This window comes from Peromyscus leucopus, chromosome 18, assembly GCF_004664715.2.
Source record: "Peromyscus leucopus breed LL Stock chromosome 18, UCI_PerLeu_2.1, whole genome shotgun sequence".
NCBI classification, from domain to species: domain Eukaryota; kingdom Metazoa; phylum Chordata; class Mammalia; order Rodentia; family Cricetidae; genus Peromyscus; species Peromyscus leucopus.
This window is the reverse complement of record NC_051078.1, coordinates 15,301,500-15,322,576: the sequence shown is the minus strand read 5'-3', so window position 1 is coordinate 15,322,576 and position 21,077 is coordinate 15,301,500. Positions and strand designations below refer to the sequence as shown.

The following is a 21,077-nucleotide window of genomic DNA, read 5'->3' as shown; positions in this document are numbered from 1 at the left end:
TCTGTGAGTTCGAGGCCAGCCTGGGCTACCAAGTGAGTCTCAGGAAAGGCGCAAAGCTACACAGAGAAACCCTGTCTCGAAAAACCAAAAAAAAAAAAAAAAAAAAAAAAAAAAAAAAAAAAAAAAAAAAAAAAAAAAAGAGATTAAGTTATTTAACAAAGTGCCGGAAAAATTAGCCACAGAAGGCCTAAAAGAAAATCACTGTGGTGTTTATTGACTGTTGAATTCAAATGTAAATCTTATCCTCAGATGACCGGCTGGATGACACAGGCAAATGCGAACTGTGCTTACAATAAAACCTCTTTCCATTTGGATCTACTGATTTGGGATCTGTGGGAATTCAGGCCAGAGTTTACCTTTCCACTAGGCAAGGAGCATGGCTTAGTTAAGTAAATGAATACTTTGCACAGCATCTTTAGGTTTTCAAGTATCATTTGCAAGTAATTGATCTTAGTAACAAGTTAATCTTAGCCTATTCATTAAAATAGGTTTAAGAGGTTTAACCAAATTTTAATTGCTGTGTGTAAATAACTAATAAACCTAACATTTATTAAAGACTCAGTCGCTCTGAGTGCTTATCAAATCCCCAAATTAGCTCAAATTAAAGAGGTTTTGTTGTACTTTATGATCACACCATGTAACACTAGGAAGAGCCTCATGCACAAGGGAGGTTGGCTCTATCCATTCCACCCAGGGGCTCTCAGTCACGAATGCGTCTCAGCCAATTGCAAGGTTTTTATCTAAACTCTGAAATAGTAACTTGAAAAATATTTTTATCTAACCTCATCCACTTGGGAAATTAAATACTGAGTCTGTCATTTCTCAGTCAAGGGGACTCCTAAGAAGACTTCCTGTTCCACTTCCTGGTCTGCTCAGCCCATCTTCCCTCACGTGGGCGGACTTCTCGTTTTTTTCCTTTTCACACAGAGACAACCAATTCTTTCCAGACTTGTTTCTTCGCGGTGTCAAAAAGTCCTGGAGAAACTGTGTCTATTTCTTACTTGTATTAAGCCTGTACCACCAAGACAAGCTGTGGGAGGCCAGTCCCCACATTTATTTACCCCAGGGACTCTTGAGGAGTGAGGGATAAGAGCTTTAGATAGAAATAAAGGGGGAAGAGAAACAGATAGAAACTCAGGGTAGCCTCAGGTGGGCCTGGATCCTTATCCACCGGCCCAGAACTTTATTCCAAAGGGCTTTTTATAACAATGTCAAGGGAAGGGGCAAAGGACCTTCCCGTTGATAGACACAGCCCAGTGTAGACCCTACCAAACACCTGGTACCCAGGCCCGTGGTCCAATCAACCTCTTATGCAGTCCTGCTGGGTACGGCCACTAGGAGACCTAGGTGGGCTCCAACAACAAGCAAGAGTGTAGTCGGCAGGGTCCATAAGATTCAACAGTAAAAGAGGTACCCACAAGGGCTTAGGCTACCGAAGTAACAATGTAGACACTTCTGCAAGGTGGGATGCTCAAAAGGAACACAAACTCATTTAAAACAGCCCAGTTCTCTTGTCTGGCTGAAAGAGAATGGGCCCCTCAGGGCCAGGAATCTTCCTGGGGCTGTGTGCTGGACACAGCTGAAGAATTACCTTACTTTTGGAACAATAAGAGTTAGTAATGGAAGAGGGAGAGAAGTGCCTCCTCAGATCACTCTAAGACCCTGTAAAAACGAGGTATCCCACCGGGCGGTGGTGGCGCACGCCTTTCATCCCAGCATTCGGGAGGCAGAGCCAGGTGGATCTCTGTGAGTTCGAGGCCAGCCTGGTCTACAGAACGAGTTCCAGGACAGGCACCAAAACTACACAGAGGTATCCCACACACAGTAACCAGCATTTTCCTCCTCCTTGAGCTTACAATTCAGGCTGTTTAAACAAAGGCTCTTAAGCAAGCTTATAAAACCCTAAAATGCCTATAGACAAAGCTTGTGACTAGTTACCACATTTACAAATGGGTCTTTGGCCTAAATAAAAGATCTCCTCCTGAAGAGGGTAGACAGAATCCTGCTGGAAAGTGAGTTCTTCACTCACTAGTAAAACAAGCACATTTATGATTCAAAATGAAAGTAGGCCATGAAAAGAGGAAAAAGTCCCATGAAAAGCATAGCATCTGTCCCCTGGTTCCTGCCAGGATGGACACCATGGCAACTGCATCATAATCTGCTGGCTTCCAGGAGAATCTCAACGCTCTCCTCAGCAAACACCTGCACCTTTTCCAGGGACTCGCGAGAGAGATTTCCTCATCATGCCTCATTAGCCTAGAGTGGCAGTGATTACACAAATGTGGTGAGGGATCCAGAGCCTCCTGGATTCATCCATGGACTGGCAAAGTAAGAGATGCTAGCTAGCTGAACCAGCCATTCCAGACACAGCATTTTTGGCCACCCACTTTGAACTGAAGCCAGAGATAGGGTACCGGATAAAATACAAGATGCCCAGTTAAATTTCAATTTCAGATAAATGACAAGTTTTTCCAATTTTACTGGGCAACCTTATATATTTATTTATATAAAAAAAAAATCTGGTGACACTGGTACCCAGAGAGAGCCTCCAATACAACCCCGCCCCCAAATTAAATCAAAGGGAACTGAAGACTCATCCTGAACCCTAATGTGCCCACTTTAATTTATGCTGCCACTCAAGCATCTCCAGCAACTCGACCCTGGTGTGATATTAGAACCATTTGGGGAATTTTAATAATACTTCAAACCTGGCCCTTTCCCCAGAGGTTCTGATTTAAGCTCTGAAGAGTGAGGACATAATAGTCCTCCCTTTTTTTTTTTTTTTTAATTTCCCACAGGTGATTGAAGTGGGACTCTAGGGCTGAGACTCACTGAGCTAGGACATTAATTCTCACCCTTTGATCACATCGGAGTCTGCTACAGACCATGTTCCACACAGATGCCCCAATCCGTGGGTGGAAAGCCTCCCTCCCTGGGCTCCTGCCGGGGTGTCTTGAGGTTTCATTTATCTCAAGAGTGGAGATGTCTTGAACCACACCTTGGAAGACGCTTCCTGTCTAGGCCCTGGCAAGTCAAAAACGTGGACCCGTATCCCCAGTGTGAGCCTCAACTGGGAACTCTCAAGAAATACAGACTCTTACGCCCTAGGAAGGCATGTCGTCTACATTTCAAAATTCCCAGGCAATTGATTTGTCTATTAAAATTTGAGAGCCGTGGGCCCATACATTTAACACTTTCACAAAGCAGCATTGAAGGAGGCTTTTTTCTTTTGGGCCACCAATCGGCTCCCAAATCACAACACAGCGTCTTATTATTAGTTTCAAATGCTCGGCCTAGCTTAAGCACGTTTCTGGCTAGCTCTTTTAACTTGGATTAACCTGTTTCTCTTTATCTACTTTTTGCCTCGGGGCTTATTACCTTTCTGACTTCTGTATATCTTACTTTCACGGCTTCTCTGGCAGCTGGCTGGTGTCTGCCTGGCTTCTTTCCCTGGGCATGCCCCTCCTCCTCTCCTTCTTCTCTCTCATTCCTCTTGTTCTTCTTCTAGATTTCTCCTCCTATTGATTCTCTCTGCCTGCCAGCCCCACCTATCCTTCTCTGCCTAGTTACTGATCGTTCAGCTCTTTATTAGACCAATCAGGTGCCTTAGGCAGGCATGGTGAAACAGACGCAACACATCCTTACATCACTAAACACACATCCTTACATCATTAAACAAATGCAGTGTAAACAAAAGTAACCCACCTTTACACAGGTAAAGTAATAGTCTATAGCCTAAACCAATGTAACACATCTTTGCCTAGTTAAAATAATATTCCACAACACAGCATGATTTATATTCCAAGCCCTCCCTGAACCATCCCATGGCAAGAGTCCCTGTGTCTATCTTAGAACTGTAGTCATCCTTAGATGTTAAAAAAGTGCTTAGACAACTCGGCCCATCTACATCAAATACAAACTCACAAAAGCACCAACTTACCAATATCAGATTTTGCACATTATGAACATTTGGTGTGCTTATAAAAGCACGTATATGTGGTTTAAAAATGACAAGAGACGTAGGGGATTGCTAAGTACTTGCAATTATTTAGAGTGGCTGTACAGAAAATAAGTGGTGGTATCATAAAGCAGGTGGAATTGGGAGCGATGAAATAAAATTAAGCACAGAAAAATTTCCTCTTGACATGGAACACAATTTGTTCCCAGCAAGGTCAGTGGCTCCTGTGGTGGTTTCGTTCAAATGGCTGTACTCCTTCCTCCAGGTTAAGTAGTTTTGAAAACTTCACTAAGGGAGCTTTTAGAAATGGGAGGTTCTCAAAAGCCCCTCCACTGTCTATGTATTGATCTGCATGGTTTAATACAGCATCTCCTTACTGAATTTAAGCATTTCCTGTTGCCAAATTGCCTTTCGGTAGCTTTATTAACTAGGCTTTTCAAGCACACCTTTGAGAGCAATAAGAATTTTCATGTCCACTTTTTACATTAAAGAACCCTAAGGTGCAGAGGTCCATGGACCTCACCAAGGTCATGCTGCCAGTTAGCAGCTGGCATCCTCGCAGTCTAGACCCTCTGGATCATTTAAATCAGCTTGCACTAATCCCAGCTCCCCTGGGATTGGGAGAGGGGAAATAACTAAGTCTTTAGTAAAGATCACTAAAGTCGCTATTTAACGGGTTTTCTGTAGTGGTTGTATGAATTGCTGTGAATTTTTATGCTATGCTACAAATATAACACACTGTGCCTACATTATTTCAGCTTTTCACAAATAATGCAATGCTATTAGGTGTGCTGAACCACTTATTTGAACTGGTTTGAATTGGTATGTTATGCCAAATAACTACTCTGAGTTAAATTTCGTTCACGTCGAACTTGTCGTGGACCCTGAATTGAAGAAGTGTGGATTGGTGAAAGCAGGTCCCAGGTGCTGTTGATGCTGCCAATCCTATGCCCAGACTTAGGTACCACTATTCAGGGTACAGTGATACAAGCACATTCTCTTTAGGTTTCCTCTGCTTAACTCGTGTGAGTTTCTGTAAGCCAATACTCTCATAAGATATAACATAACATGCGTCCGCTAAGCATGACGGATCTGCTAAGATTTCAGTGTTCTATCCGCCCACTTCTAGATGCTGGGGGAGGGAAAAAAGGCTCATAATGAATGTGTATATTGCTTACTTCCCCGTACTTCATTCTGGCCATAAAGAAGTTCCAGGTCTCTTGTGTTAAATAAAAACTGATATAAAATGGGGCGGGGGAGAAAAATGGGAAATGCTGACCCCAGTGTCGTATTTCTCTGAAGATGGTCACTTTTATTGGAGTAGAGGAGGAAATGGTGGTAGATAGATTCAGAGTAGATGTGGGAAAGGATGCCTCGTCCATCAGAGCCTTATTTTAAAGCCCTTCTGCCTTTCCATTGAGACTGAAGTCAAGCACATAACTCTACTTCTAACTACCTCCAGTCAAGGAAAATGGCAAGAATTTTATTCTCTCACCGAGCCCCATCACATCTAGTCTTCTCTAGTTTCCCAAAGGTGTGATCAATTTCAGTTCGTCGTTCTTCCAAGGGTCACCATCTGCAAGTATATTTTAGGCTGTCTAATTCCCACAGAAATATTCTCCAAGGCATACAGTTTCCTCCTCTACCCAGCCCTTTTATAAATAAACTCTATGTGGAAATGCCATCTTTCTAGCCTCCTTCCAACCAACACATGTACAGGGAAGCTTAATCATCTGAAGGTCTGCGCTCAGTCATGGGGGATAAATACAAAGCTGCTCTATAGGAAAGCGTTGCAGCACAGACCACGCATGGCATGGCACGAACTTGGCAGAGCTGGGAGAGAACAGGTAAAAGAGATCCAGCTAGATACTTACTGGGTGGTCTGCATCAAGCTCGGACCCGTACATGAGAACTCTGCGAGAACACCTGTCTAACTCGGAGATCTTCCGAGGGAACCACAGCACGTCCTCCAGGTCTGTTGAAAACAGAGCAGGTTCCGTCATATCAGATCATAGGCTCTGCTTTCCCCCTTGGCAACATTTGTCAGATTGCAAAATCACACAGCAAGCAAAAAAAAAAAAAAATCACCCTTGCCTTCTTCCTCTGTCCAAATGTTCTCAGGCGGATTCAATGTCACAATGGTGGTCTGAAATTTCAGCAACTGAATGAGCTCATTGAATTCTGTTTTGCCACATTCGCAGTCCACGAAGATTTCAACTTCAGAACTTCTTCGCCGGGATTTCCTGGATTCAATATGAACCATGTTGACGTGTTTTTCCTGTGGACACATGAGTTAATAGCTCTGAATCGCCCTCAGGTCACAGTGAATGAAATGCTAGTCTTGTGCAGTTATCAAAGAGTGTTTAGTACCTACAAAAGAGGATTCACTATGCTTTGGTTGATTAACAGGTGAGAAGGTTGCCAGCTACTATTTTTATTAATAAGGAAGACTAGTTGCCATGTCTCCGAGTGGGTTGTCCTGTCTCATAATAAAGAGAGGAGAGTACTGAAGACCTATAAAAGGCACTATAAAATACATCCTGATTGTCAGCCTCATTTCTCAGAGGGGTCCACGTCCCCCTGCTACTGAGTGATGATTGACAAAGACATTAGACTGCCTATTACATTACCATAATGTAATATCCTAAAATTTGTATTTTCTTACCCTTGAACAACACAAAACTCCACATCGCCATCTTACAATCATGAAAGGCTTACTTTGAAAGTTTAGGAATAAAGCCTCATCTAGAGCCAGACATAATGACTCAGACCTCAAATCCCAACACTGTGATGGCAGAGGTGAGAGGATTGCAAATTTCTCTAAGCCACATAGTGAGACCCTTTTACATATAATGATCATTTAAAAACAAAAAATAAAGCAACCCTTTTTTTAAAAAAGTGAATAATAGAAATGACAGGCAGAAAATGGGAGGGGTGTGCAAAAAATGCCTAGGGCTTGGAAAACATTGAGCAAAGCATAACCCAAATTTTAGGGAAACAGGGAAGCATTCAATGAAGAGGCGGGGCACGGTAATAATACCCACTAAATAGGACCACATAGTAACCCCCTTTGGCATCTGCCAGGCTAGCTTCCCCTGGAGATATATTCCATAGCTGTCCTTTTGTGAGTCTCCTTATAACAAGCTTTTCCGGGAAGAACAGTAACTTGAATGCTTAAAGATGTGGTTTACAGACTATGACCCACAGCTCCAGAGAAGCTAGCTAACAAGGAGGATCCTAAGAGGGACACTGAGGAGGATCCAAGAGTAAACTGGAGATGGAGGGCAGGCAATGGAGGGTAGGGCATGGGGGATGAGAACATAAGGGAACGGGATGGTCGAGCTGGAACAGGGACAGAGTGGGAGAGCAATGAAAGAGACACCATGATAGAGGGAGACATCATGGGGACAGGGAGAAACCGGGTGCTAGGAAAGTTCCCAGGAATCCACAAGGATGACTCTAGCTTAGACTACTAGCAATAGTGGAGAGGGTGCCTGAGCTGGTTTACCACAGTAGTCAGATCAATGAATACCCTAACTGTCATCATAGAGCCTTTCTCCAGTAAGTGATGGAAGAAGATGCAGAGATCCACAACCAAACAAGCTCCAGGAGTCCGGTCAAAGAGAGAGAAGAGGGATTCTATGAGCAACGGGCACCAAGATCATGATGGGGATACCTACAGTGATAACCAAACCAAACTAGTGGGAACTCATCAACTTTAGACCAACACCTGTGGAGCTTCCATGGGACTGGCCTAGGCCCTCTGTGTAAGTCACACAGGTGTGTAGCTTGATCTGCTTAAGGGACCCCCTGGCAGTAGGATCAGGATCCATCTCTGGTGCATGAGCTGGCTTTCTGGAGCCCACTACCTATGGTAGGACATGTCGCACAGCCTTGATGCAGGGAGAGAGGCTTGGACCTGCCTCTATCGAATGTACCAGGCTCTGCTGACTCCCCATGGGAGGCCTTACCTTCTTGTAGGACGGGATGGGGCGTGGGTTTGAGGGAGGCTGGAGGGGCAGGAGGAGGGAAGAAAGAGATCTGTGATTGGTTTGTAAAATGAATTTAAAAACTTCTTAATAAATATACATATATATGATTTAAGAAAAAAAAATGTAGTTTAACAGGCTACAATCCACAACCCCAGAGAAACTAGGTAAAAAGATTGATCCTAAGAGAGATACACATGGAGGATCCCAGGAAGGGAAAATAGTTAAGCTCTCCTGGGTAAACTGGGATGGGGTAGAAGGGAAGGGATGGGGGATGGGAACAAGAAGGACTGAGATGGCCAGGTGGAGGGAGGGACAGAGAGGGAGAGCAATGAAAGGGATATCTGGGTAGAAGGAACCATTAGGGGGTTAGGGAGAAACCTGGTGCTAGGGAAAACCCCAGGAATCCACAAGGATGATACCAGCTAAGACTTAGCAATAGTGGAGAGGGTGCCTTACCTTCCCCTATTATTAGATTAGTGACTACCCTAATCATCATCATAGAACCTACATCCAGTAACTGATGGAAGCAGATGCAATGATCCACAACCAAGCACTGGGCTGAGCTCCTAGACTTCAGTTGAAGAGAGGGAGGAGGGATCACAGGAGCCAGTGAGGTCAAGATCATGATGGGGAAAACCAGAGACAGCTGACCCAAGCTGGGAACTCATGGACTCTGGCCTGTCAGCTGGGGAACATGCATGGGACCGAACTAGGCCCTCTGAATATGGGTGGCAGTTATGTGGCTAAATCTGTTTGGGGAGCCCCTGCCAGTGGGACCAGGACTTATACCAGGTGCATGAAATGGCTTTTTGGAACACATTCCCTAGGGTGGGAGACCTTGCTCGGCCTTGACACAGGGGGAAGATTGGTTCTGCCTCAAATGAGTATGCCAGACTTTGTTGACTACCCAAGGGAGGCCTTACCCTCTCTGAGGAGTGGATGGGGGGGTTTGGGAGAGGTGGGAGTGGAGAGAGCAGGAGAAGGTGAGGGAGGGGGAACTGAGATTGGGGTGCAAAATAAAAACTTTTTTTTAAAAAAAATAAGTAATTTTTTAAAAAGTGGTCTAAGTTTCCCATTGGTACACGTTTCTCCCACGATGATTGTAAACTAAGGTCCTCTCCATGCCCTGACCCATCACTCCAGAGGCCACCCTCTGGATCTCAGCCCAGTTTCAGATACAAGCCGAGATGTTCTAGCTCTCGCTCTTTTTTTTTTTTTATTAAGCTTCGAAATAATGCTCTATTTTATAAATTGGCTAATGTAATAAAAGTGGGGTTAATATTAAGTTCAAGGCCCAAGAGACTCCGCGTTCATTGTGCCATCTGGGGCTTGTAATGTTTGGTTGAATCCGGGTAGATCTTTTTAAGACCAGGACACTGAGGTCCCAGTGGGTTAAGAGTTTATCTAAGGCCTGGTGAGTAGCTATGGCAGAGTGCAAATCCAAAGAGCAAACCCTTTCTCCGGGGACTTCTCCACGGCACCCAGCTGTCTAATTGAATTGGCTCGCCTTTGGGCATTGTGTGGACACAGCCCCCACGTGGCATAATTATGTGTAAAATACTACTCCAGCTTTCCATTAACACTGCTAATGGTACCTGATCCTTTCTTTAAGGCCAGAAGGGAACGAGAAAACATTTTCTGAATCAGGTTAATTCCCCATCTGTGATCATCTAGAGGCGTCATGAATAATGCCTCCTGTCTGCATTTAGCAAACACTCTCCTATTATTTCACCCCCAACAACCCGGTTAGGTTGGAATTATCATTATTGCTATTTTACAAACGAGGAAATTGAACTGAGGAGGAAGTAACGGCTCGACCACCAAGCCGAGCACAGGTCCAAATTCCCTAACTGTGTGTCTACTGTACAAGGCACCAGGAAGAGTCAAACTCTTCATCTTACAACTCTGGCTACCAGCCATTGCACTCAGCACATGCATAAGGGTTTTTACTTAAGGTGTGTTGGAGCCCACAGAGGTTTCCTGGTGAGATCTGAGCTTGCTTTCCACAGCAGGGCTGCATAAGAGAATGGACTGACTGCGTGCATGGCTACCAGGTGTTTGGAAGGGTCTGCACTTGGCTGTGTTAGGGGGAGGTCTTTTGCTCCACCCCTTGGCATTCCGATAAATAGCCCTTTAGAAGCGACAGAAGGGGCTGGTGGGTTTTGACCCAGACCCTTCAGAGGCTATCCTGTGTTTCTATCTGTCTCTTTCCTCTATAGGTCAATCTAATTATTTCTCACTTCTCCCTGCTCAAGAGTACCCTGCGGGGGGAGGGGGTAGTGGGGGCAGGTCCCCCGCAAAGATGGAGGAAACACCATCTTTCAAGGTATTCTTCACCCAAGTTCTTTATTTAGGACTTAATACAAGGACTTAAGCTGAAGGCCATGCCAGACCTTTCTCTAAGATACTCCTTCAATATATAGCTGGACAGTAATTCTGCTTTACATAACACACATTATTAAGGAAATACCTGTGTTCACATATCCCACTTTATGCAATAAATATGCCCTCATTACATGAGTACAGTTCAAATTTGGTAAACCAAAGCAGGGTAAAGACTCTTGATATTTTGAAGCACCTTTGACATGTGTGTGTGTGTGTCTGTCTGTCTATCTGTCTGTCTGTGTTTGCATTTTCAACTGCAAAGCTCACATTTTTGAATTACAGGCTTTCTCACCTGGCAACAGCGAACAGGGTTCCTGGTAGGCTAACTCGGAATTAATAAATCACAGTTCACATGAACCTGCTTGTTTCACTGTTGGGCAGAGCAAACTTCCCCTTGTAAAGCCTGGTGACAATTTGTTCCTCTGACTCCCGCCCCCCCCCCCCGGTATTATCCAGAACTGGATTCGGGAATGCCTGCACTTACCTGGAAGAGCCTCAGAGCTTTCACCAGCCCGCCGACCTCGTTCTTCAAGGAGAACACCACGGCTGTCTTTCCGCTCTCCGTACCATCGCTTCCTTTCCTGTCCTCACTTCGGCTGGCCAGAGCTTTATTTAGCTTCAAGAAAGTAGAAGCACAGAAGTCATTTGGATTCCAGAGGTTTCTATGATATAATTCTTCTAGAGATTCAGAAGCCCCAGCCATCACAGAAGCTCAAAGTGGAGTCCTTATGGTGCTCAACTGTCTTAAATACTAGTCTGATTATGGTGAGATCCTCTTTGCACTGTTTCAAGGTCGTGTCTAGAGAATTAACTTAAGGGAAGGCCAGGTTTCCTTTGGTTTGATGGTGACAAAAATCTGATTATTAGTAAGGTTAGTGGATCGCCACCTTCCTAGTGCTGTGACCCTTTAATACAGTTCTTCATGTTGTGGTGACCCCCAACCATAAAATTATTACCATTGCTACTTCGTAACTGTAATCTTGCTACTGTTATGAATTGTGATGCAAATATCTGATAGTTCTGAGGGTCTTAGGCAACTCCTGTGAAAGAATTATTGGACCCCCAACCCCCAGGGGGGTCATGACCCACAGAGAGAACCACTGAGATAGACTAAAGTAATATATGGATAATTCCTGCCTTTCTTTTCAGGCTAGTTTTGCAGCATAAAATCTGATTCTTTATCTTAGTTGGCTCATATGTAAACCATATTGATTAGCAAATATACCAAGCATAACACCAAACATAGTTTTGGCAAGAACAAATGTAGCTTCAATGAAGTCTCTAACACAAAAGTATTTATTGCATTCTGAAACACATCAGTATATGTATAGAAAAGGATAATTTCTCCATTGGGATCCACATTACTATCACAAACCATCCGTCTGAACCTGCCTGCCCACTAAAGAAGTCCATGACAAGAACAGTGTGCCCAACCAATCCCTCTGTGGGAAATTGATCCTGCAAGTAAACTAGTACATTTCAGTCACAAATAAAACAGGCAGTTGGAAAGGCGGAAGAGAGAAAAAGAACCAGCTAGCTAACCATTAGGAACAAACAAGAGAATCTGAGTAATATCTAAGTTCTTCTGGCTAAAGATAAAAAGAATAGATTCTAGCAATTCAGAGCACATCACAGAGTATGAAAAACAAAGCTGGAAACTTTTCATTTGACAGATGATGTAAAATGATGATGGTCTGTTTTGTACTCATTACATATGAATGCAGAGTTGGGCAAACAGAGAGAGAACTGTCTCCCTGGCTAATGGCAGGATAACATAATCACACCAATCTGCTAGTCCTCGTGGAACTGAGACCCCCCCATTCATATGGAATGCCGTGAAAAGGGATTTGCCTTTGTCTTCCTTCAATTTCTCTACTGGCTTTATCTTCACACATTAAGATTGCCTCCCTTGCTGAATTTATATATAATAGGAATGGACATTTTATTATTTACGACTTGAGGGAGCGACGAAGTGTATGCCGACATTAGCATTTGACAGTATGTTTTGTCATTAAAAGCTCAAATGTCTTCATATTCTCAACATCTGCTTCAGTCTCTCCGCACAATCCCCAGATCTCATATGTCTAAGGAGCACTTTTATGTGAAAGGGTCATACATTACCCATAACTGAGGGCTTTGTGTGTGTGTGTGTGTGTGTGTGTGTGTGTGTGTGTGTGTGTGTGTGTGTTTCCCTCCTTGCAGTCTGTTATGACTACAGAATTCCTCAATGTAACATCTCATCCAAATATTCATGATGCCTGAGTGTTAGAAAATCTATTTTACATTTTGGCCTCATTTCCACAAATTGATTTAAATAGTGCTAAGAAAGTTGCTGGGACTATTTTTCAACATTTGTGAGGTAATAAGTAGAAGGCACATATTTGGAACTGTGGCATTAAACTTGATTTTTTTTTTCTCTGACAAGCTGAATTTGGAATCTGTCAACAAACAGGAAAGACAACAGTGAACCATCCCCTAAAAATTTTAATGACAGAAGCCTGGATGTATTTTTATTGCATATTAGTAAAACAAAAGCACTGTTTTTATTAAATCTCATGACTATTGCTCATGTTAGGATCTAAACCTTTGTAAGGACTGTATCTTTACAGATACCATTCTCTAATGTCAATATTTTAAACACAAAAATATCTTAAAACACAAAATATTGAAACAAGCCTTTCATTATTTCATCAATTAAACTATAAAGGGGCAGTAATGTGGCATGCAGGAGACCTCTGAAGGGCAATGGTTCCTCTTTTATTCCAAAACCTGCATTTAAACTCAAGAATACACGTTCTATGTTTATGGACAAGTCTTGTGTGGAGGGGGGGCATATAGGAGACAGTATTGTCTTGTAGAAACCATAGAAATACATTTAATTTTTTCTCCCAAATCTTCCCATTGGCCTTTCAATGTTCTATACTTTAGGAGTGAATTTGGGACATTGGCTCACATAATCTTTCATTCTTCCCGATAGGGAACTTCACTTTCTAATTGAGGAAAGTTTATCTCCCAGCAATTCGCCCACTTGCTTTAAATTAACTTTGAGAAGAGCTAAGGTAGACAGAAGGGAGGTCGTGAGACAAGACTAAAGAGGAGGAGGGAGTCGAACTGCATGCTTACTGTACAGCAGGTGTCCATATGGTGAGGTTAAAACAATTGCTGCCCTAGAGAACACTGGAGACTGCCAGATACTCACCGTTGAGCTGCCGCTTAGCTGATGCTCTTCCGGCACCGCTGAATCCAGGGACAACCCTCTCCTGGCCCAGTATTTACTGGAAAACATCATCATTGCGGGCTGCATGGATCCCTGCGTAATTTTCTTTCTCAGCAGCAGGGGGGGACCAGCGGGGCCGCCTTGGCAGAGATGAAGAAGGAAGAGGCCAGAGGCAGCAGCCTGCTCAGGGCGCTGTCCAGAAGCTCTGGTGCTGAAGAGCAGTGTGCTTCCTTCCTCCCTGTGTTCTTTATATGAGTGACTGGGGACTGATGGAAAGCTGATTAGAAAAAACTCATTTCTGGTTGCTGATGGCCACTGTCAGATTACAGATCTGGAGCCTGGGGTTATCTTCACTCATGATGAGATTTGTTTGTTTCAGAGGTCGAGTAGCTCTTTGGGAGGAGATGATGGAGAACAATACATCAGGGTTATTTTTTTTTCTTGCAATAAAACACCAGTGCGCTAATGTTAACTCTCAAGCATGGAAAGTTACCCTCAGCCTTTAAGTAACTATGAATTTAAGGACTTTGTGCTTTCTAATGGTAATAAAGATCATTTCTAAAAGGTTTTTCTGAAACCTGACATGTTATGATGTGCGATGGCTTTCATAAGAGGTCTGTTTCCAAAACTTATGGTGTCTCTATGTAGAAGGATACTCAGGTTATTGTGCTGAAGAAATGAGAGGCTTGGACTTAGCTTAGACACTAACCCTCTAGAATGCTCTTCACTAAGAAAGGAATATATGGAAACAAAATGTCCATAGACATGCCATTCCTTTGATACTTTCCGTGAATGTTCCTCTCTATCTGTGACTTGATCAGATCCAGTGATTTGACAGGCATAGATACAATTATATTCTGACTTTTCCAACTTTGGAAAGCTTGCCAATCCTTTGGAGAATGGAAAATTCTTCACTGAGTATGTTTGTTTAACTGAAGAAGTAAACAAAATATGGGCTTGTACAGCTTGTTTATGTAGAAAACAAAATGAGGATTCTTTGAAACAAAACTGTGTGTATTAACATTGATTGGCTTTTAATTGTTTCTGGAGATGTGGGGGTCTATAATTATCATTTGATCCAACTCTGGAAACAATCATTCAGCTTGTATTTCCATTGAAGACCAATGCTGAAAGGCTCATAGGAAAAACAAGCACTAATAAATTAACTGAAGTAATCATAAAAATCACAATTGACATTGCTAAGTGCCAGTTTCTATTCTGAACACTTTCTATGCACTTTTATAGGTCAAAACATGATCAGTTATCATAACACTTGCAGAGAGTTACTGACATCTGGGTGTGTGTGTGTGTGTGTGTGTGTGTGTGTGTGTGTGTGTGTGTGTGTACATGTGTGCTCATGCTTTTTGTTTTTTGTTTTTTTACCTTATTGTTTTTCTGCTTGTTTGTTTGGTTCTTTGTTTTTGTTTCTTGGGGGTTTTTTTTGGGGGGGGTTGTTTTTGAATAAGAGAGGGAGAAAGAGAGAGAACATGAAGTAGAATGGATAAAGGAATGGGGAGGATCTGGGATAAGCTAGGAAAGAAGAAAAATATAAACAAAGTAAATTATATGGAAAAGAATACATAAAAATGCCCCCGCAAAAAAGAATATTGAAATTCATATCAGGCAGTGGTGGCGCACGCCTTTAATCCCACTTGGGAGGCAGAGACAGGTGGATCTCTGTGAGTTCCAGAACAGGCTCCAAAGCTACAGAAAAACCCTGTCTCAAAAAACAAAACAAAACAAAACAAAAAGAATATTGAAATTCATTTAAAGTATCTATTGAGGCTTTTAAAATTTTTAACCACTTTTGTTCATTTAAAAAATATATGGAAGCAACATAAAGGTTTTCCTTTTCTTTTTACCGTGTACAGAATAAATAAAAGTTCATAAGCAACAGCAACAAAACGAAAAGCTTAATGGGATATAAAGAGCGATTAAAGACTTTGCAACATGAGAAAACTGCATTATCAAATAAAGACTGAGAAGCAACTTGTTTACACTTGAGGGTCCCCTACATGCTCTGTATCTCCCTAACTGTGGGTAAATAGAGAGGTCTGTAAAAAAAAAGTTGTCTGAAATCTGCAAGCAGTAGTCAGACAATTCCAAACTCTGTAAGAAATTTAGTCATCAATAGAGTGCGGTACTTCATAAGGACAGACATGTAGATAAATGGCCTAGAACTGATCGCCTGTAAGTAATCCACTATATTTGTAATCAATAATTTTCAAAGAAAGGCTCCAAGATAATACAATGGGAGAACAAGAATCTAAACAACTAATCATAGGGAGCCCAATCCCTATGATACGTCTATAATCGACCCTTAAATCTAAAGCTCAGGGAAAGTCCTGGAAGAGAACATAAAAATGTTAGAGCCAGAGGACCAGGACACCTGCCGCTGAATAGTATCTTCTAGCCTTGAAAGGGAAGCTGCTTCCATGAAACTTCGGCAGTAATGGCTGCCTACACAAATCTGCAGAATGAAACATGCCAATGTGGATGGGGGGAAATTCATAAGGCCCCACTCCAAGATGAAGAACTACAGGCAACCAATGGCTGCTGGGATTAGCCCTCCAATGTGTTATTCAATTCCAATGGGTCAGCTCTAATCACACATACAGACAAGCAACAATAAATGGACTCAGTAGGTTTTGCATGCCTGTGTGCGCGTGTGCGTGCGTGCGTGCATGCATGCGTGCGTGCGTGCGTGCGTGCGTGCGTGTGTGTGTGTGTGTATAAAACAGTAATTAAAGAAGCATCAGCCATGAATTTGACAAGGAGTGGAGAAGGCATGAGAGGAGCTGGAGGAGGAGATGACGTAATTATAGTACTCATATATGAAACTATCAAAAAAATAAAAATTTAAAGAAAACAGCCTATACTATAGGAGAAAATATCTGTTGTATCTCATCCCTAATAAAGAACTCTTACAATTCAGCAACACTAAAAGAGTTCATATTGAATAGAAATATCTCCAAAGATATGGTTAATAAGCATATGGGAAAATGCAATGCATGATTAATAATTGGAGAAATGCAAATCAAATAAAAATGAGATACTACTTCAGACTCAGCAGGGTAGTTAGAATCAAAATATCAGGTGATACCTAACACTGATGAAGAGACAGAAAGCCTGGGCTTTTCCTACATTACTTGTGGTACTGTAAAGTGATGTAGTCACTCCAAGTGATAGTTTGGTGGTCCCTCAATATATGATACATAGAGTTATCATGTGACTTAGAAATTTTTAGCCCAGGTATGTGGAAAATAATGGAGTTGTTTTGAAAAGACAATCTGGCAGTTTCTCAAGACTAGGGTTAGCCAGAACTCAACAACCCAACTCTTGGGTATACATCCCCCAAAAGTGAAAACATAACCACAAAAGGACTGTACAAGATTGTTCACAGCAACATTATTCATAAGAGAAAGTAATTCAAATATCGCCAACTGATGAGGAGACACGCAAAAAAAAAATATGTATTGTAAGTTGACAATCACTTGGTGGTGCAAAGGAATGAAATACGCAATCCCCTAAATTCATGAAAGACCGCGGTATGGGCGAATCTTGAAAACATTGTGCTATGCTAAAAAAAGAAGCGAGACACAAAAGAATCACGGGTCTGCATGATTTTGTTGATATGGAATGCTTAGATGCGAAAATAAACAATAAAAAAAGAGAAAGGCAAGGCAAGATTCCTGATTGCCAGAGGATACAAGGACAGGGATGGAGAATTGCCACAGGGTTTCTTTAAAAGCCATCTAAAAAATATAATCTAAAAATTGGTGATAATTGCTGTCTTAAGTGTTTCATCTGTTGATAAAATACTCGGAAAAAAATTTAAAGAGTGTATGAGTTTATTCTAACGGACTCTTCAAAGGTATAGACTATGATAGCAGAGACGTCAGGGCAGCCATAGCTGGAAGTAGCTGATGACATTTTATTCACAAGCAGGAAAAAGACAGAGATAAATGCAGGCATACGAGCAGTCAGCTTCCCGTCTCCATTTTACACAGTTCAGGATCCACCCACTAGGGAATGGTTTCATTCACACTTAAGATAGATCTTTCCACACGAATTAATGCAACCAAAATAATCCCCTTTGGACATCCCCAGAGACCCATCTGCCAGGTAATTCTGGATTCTGTCAGGTTGACAACATTAACCATCACAGCTGCATAACTCTGTGAACGTGCTAAAAGCCACTAAATTGAATTCTTTAAAAGTGGTTATTACAAATGTTGACTTTTGTGATAAAACAGTGGGAAAATTTTTAAGTGATTTTATGGTAGAGGAATTATATCTCAATAAAATTTTATATTAAAACATCAGTTAGAATCTCATATTTCCCTCCCCTATTGTAGATAGCCAAGCAGATTCCTCATCTTCTTTGTAAATAGAGACTTACATTCTGGGGAGAAAAAAAAAAAGTAAAACACTGGATATTTCACACCAAGCACAGTTGAAAACACAGGCAAGAATAATTAAACAAGTACACACATAGGGCTGTGAGGCGCCTGGACGCGGAAGGTGGAAAGCCATGTATTTAACTTCAAGCCAGACAAGGTGCCAAGTCCCCTTCTGAGAATCTGACTATGCTAAGAATGGCGTGAGAAACACTGACTACAAATACAAAAACTGGGGCTCTAAACACAGTGGCAATCGCAAAGTGACTCTTGCTGCTGAGAAGCCCATTGGAATCCTTGGTAAAGAGCGTGAGGTTGGATTCCTGACAACACAGAAAACCGACAGAATGAAAAAACCTTAGTAAGAAAGAGCCAAAGATGCCGGGCGGTGGTGGCGCACGCCTTTAATCCCAGCACTCGGGAGGCAGAGGCAGGCGGATCTCTGTGAGTTCGAGGCCAGCCTGGGCTACCAAGTGAGTCCCAGGAAAGGTGCAAAGCTACACAGAGAAAGCCTGTCTCGAAAAAGAAAAAAAGAAAAAGAAAAAGAAAGAAAGAAAGAGCCAAAGAGGAACAACTCAGTTGAAAGTTGCATTTACAAAGTCATGATAATACACACACTAATGACCAATTCCATCTCAGTTGATTGGTAACATAAAAAGACAAGAAAACGTGTGTGTGTGTGTGTGTGTGTGTGTGTGTGTGTGTGTGTGTGTGAATAGTGGGAACTTTGGAGAGGACAAAAAGAGGCATAGACTCATCTTTTAAGATGAGACATCAATAGTTAATGAAGAAAACTGAAAATCAAAGTAGCAATGCACACAGAGATGTGGAAGTGAATACCAAATAATCAGCAGGCAGCTGGAAACTCGCCATTTGAAGGAGGAACTAGAGGATGGGGAAAGGAAGATACAGTTTCTCATAACAAGAAGTTCCATGAAAGCCACATGTATGTGTGGCCTCTATGATAAGAATATAGATGCCTAAATTGTATTGCATAAATAACACATTCGCTTTAATAAACCTGAGTCCAAACTTTAGCTCTGATACTTGCCTTAGCTCTGCTTTATTTATCACAACTTGGACTGGGAGGCTGATCAAATTGAGTGTGTATGAACTGTTTAACATAGCAGGTACTGGATGCTCAAAATGCTAGTTAAATCCCTGTGTCTAGCTCACTGAACCAGAAGCCAGAATGATACATCATGCACTGGCTGGGAATGTTTAGCAGAACTTTAAAAAAAATTGTAGGTACTAGATTTTACTGGTGATTGTCCCCATAGTCAATGAGCAGGAAGTGTTTAGTCATGAGGGGAGATGTCAGAATGGGTTTGGAACAAGTGACTAAAGAGGCCAGGAAGTAGAAATGAAATCGGAGAAACATAAAGTGAAATATTGTTAGGTATTATCTCCAATATAAGATCCTACAAGTGGAACAGAACCATGTGACCATGACCATGGTAGTGATTGGCTGAGACATGGCAGGGTCTACAGCTTTTAGGTTAAGCATCTAGTGCCTTTCAACATGGGTATCTTTTGTCATTAAGGATAACAATGAAAGCAGGAGAAACACCATCAACCAGTCCTTAAGTCATTGTAAAATAGAAATGGATCTTGGCAGCAGCAGGCTATGGGAATAAAGACATGGAAAATGTAGCTGTAAATACTAAAGGTAACATTTCTAAACTGAGAGAACCAAGGAGATGTGGAACACAACAGGAATTTTCCCATCTTACCAATTTGTTTTGTAGATAAAATATAACTAAGAACTTCATATTCTTCCTTTGCATGCCACTCACCATCACTATCCTGGCTAAACAAGAAACTGACTGGAAACACCAAGCCACCAAGAGAAAAATAGGCTAGGTGTGTAAGCCACTAGAAGATAAGGGGCCTACCATGCATAATGACCTGAGCTGAGCCACTAGGGTAATGACTTAATTAGAAATTTGTCTTGCAACTCCCCAGTAAGAATAGAGAGCAGGCATGAAATGTGGGAGTGGGGTGCAGTCTGAACGTGGATATATTTGAAAGGGAAGCAATCATGACTGTTCAGAGGCTGGGATGCCACAAAACGTCTTCTGATCATTTTTTCTTGAGTAACTTGTCATCTTGATTTTAAAACCTCATTCCAGTTATTTCACATTTGTGTCTCTAAACTCGACGTTGAACAAGGCGATAGAAAGGGTTGAATTTTCTAATACACACCAACTCAATCATCAGTGTGTCCGGATGGTTTCCATTGACATCTGACTCCTGGATCCCATGGGGCACATACTTCAGGCTCCTCAGCAGGAACAGCTCAATATTCATACCACCCACTCCTAACTTCTCTATCCACTTACTTTAATAGAGCAACTTCCTAGCCTATTTCGCATGATTTAGTATTGTAAGAGCGTGTTAACAATAGGAAATGAAGTAAACCTGCAATGATTTCCTTTAAAAAAAAAAAAACCCACACGAGTTTCTATACAGCATCATTTTGTTTGCCAGACATTTCCCAGCTAACACGTGTATAGTTAATGAAGTAAGCATCTGAGATTCGTTAGAACATAGCTTACCAGTAATGTCACAGAACAGTGGACACACACACAGCAATCAAGGCCCTGCATTCTTGCACCTAAGCAATGAGAACAGATGCTTTGTACATGTATAGCTTTAAATGGTTATCTCCCTAAATCAACATGAAAATGCTTGAAATGCAACTGGGTACAGCCAATCCTCATGACATCTGCACTTCCAATACACATTCTGCCTTTTCCTTCTACTGCCTTAATTCTCTCCTTTGAAAAGCCCTTGCTGACCCTAGGAAGGAAGACGGGCTTCTCGCTCACTCGCTTCAGATAATCACAGTCCTCACCTCTCTCAATTTAGCCAGCCTATCATGGGGCAAACCACTGAGGCTGGATTTGGAAACTTAAGTACAGTGGATGTGGTGGCTGTTCTTGGTTGTCAACTTGACTACATCTAGAATTAAAACCTGAGCAGCAGGGCACAACTGTGAGGGACTTTTCGAAGACAGACTACCCACCCTAAATCTGGGCCACACCTTCTGGACACAGAAGAGAGGCAGCTTTGCCCTTTGCCTGCTTGCCCCCCTACTTCAGGATTCCAACATGGAAGATGAC

At 42.1% G+C, this 21,077-nt stretch overlaps 1 protein-coding gene across 1 annotated transcript in view; it reads right to left on the bottom strand.

The window, feature by feature from the left end:
• The window catches only part of Tph2 (tryptophan hydroxylase 2), a 104,983-nt gene extending 90,964 nt beyond the window's left edge, over positions 1-14,019 (bottom strand). Inside the window, exons 1-4 of the mRNA XM_028877930.2 lie at positions 13,535-14,019; positions 10,820-10,951; positions 6,053-6,236; positions 5,833-5,933 (exon numbers count right to left, since the gene is read on the bottom strand). Of these exons, the coding sequence (XP_028733763.1) occupies positions 5,833-5,933; positions 6,053-6,236; positions 10,820-10,951; positions 13,535-13,639 (522 nt within the window). The 5' untranslated portion in view covers positions 13,640-14,019. The remainder of the gene's footprint in view (positions 1-5,832; positions 5,934-6,052; positions 6,237-10,819; positions 10,952-13,534) is intronic.
• Positions 14,020-21,077: the final 7,058 nt, after the last annotated feature.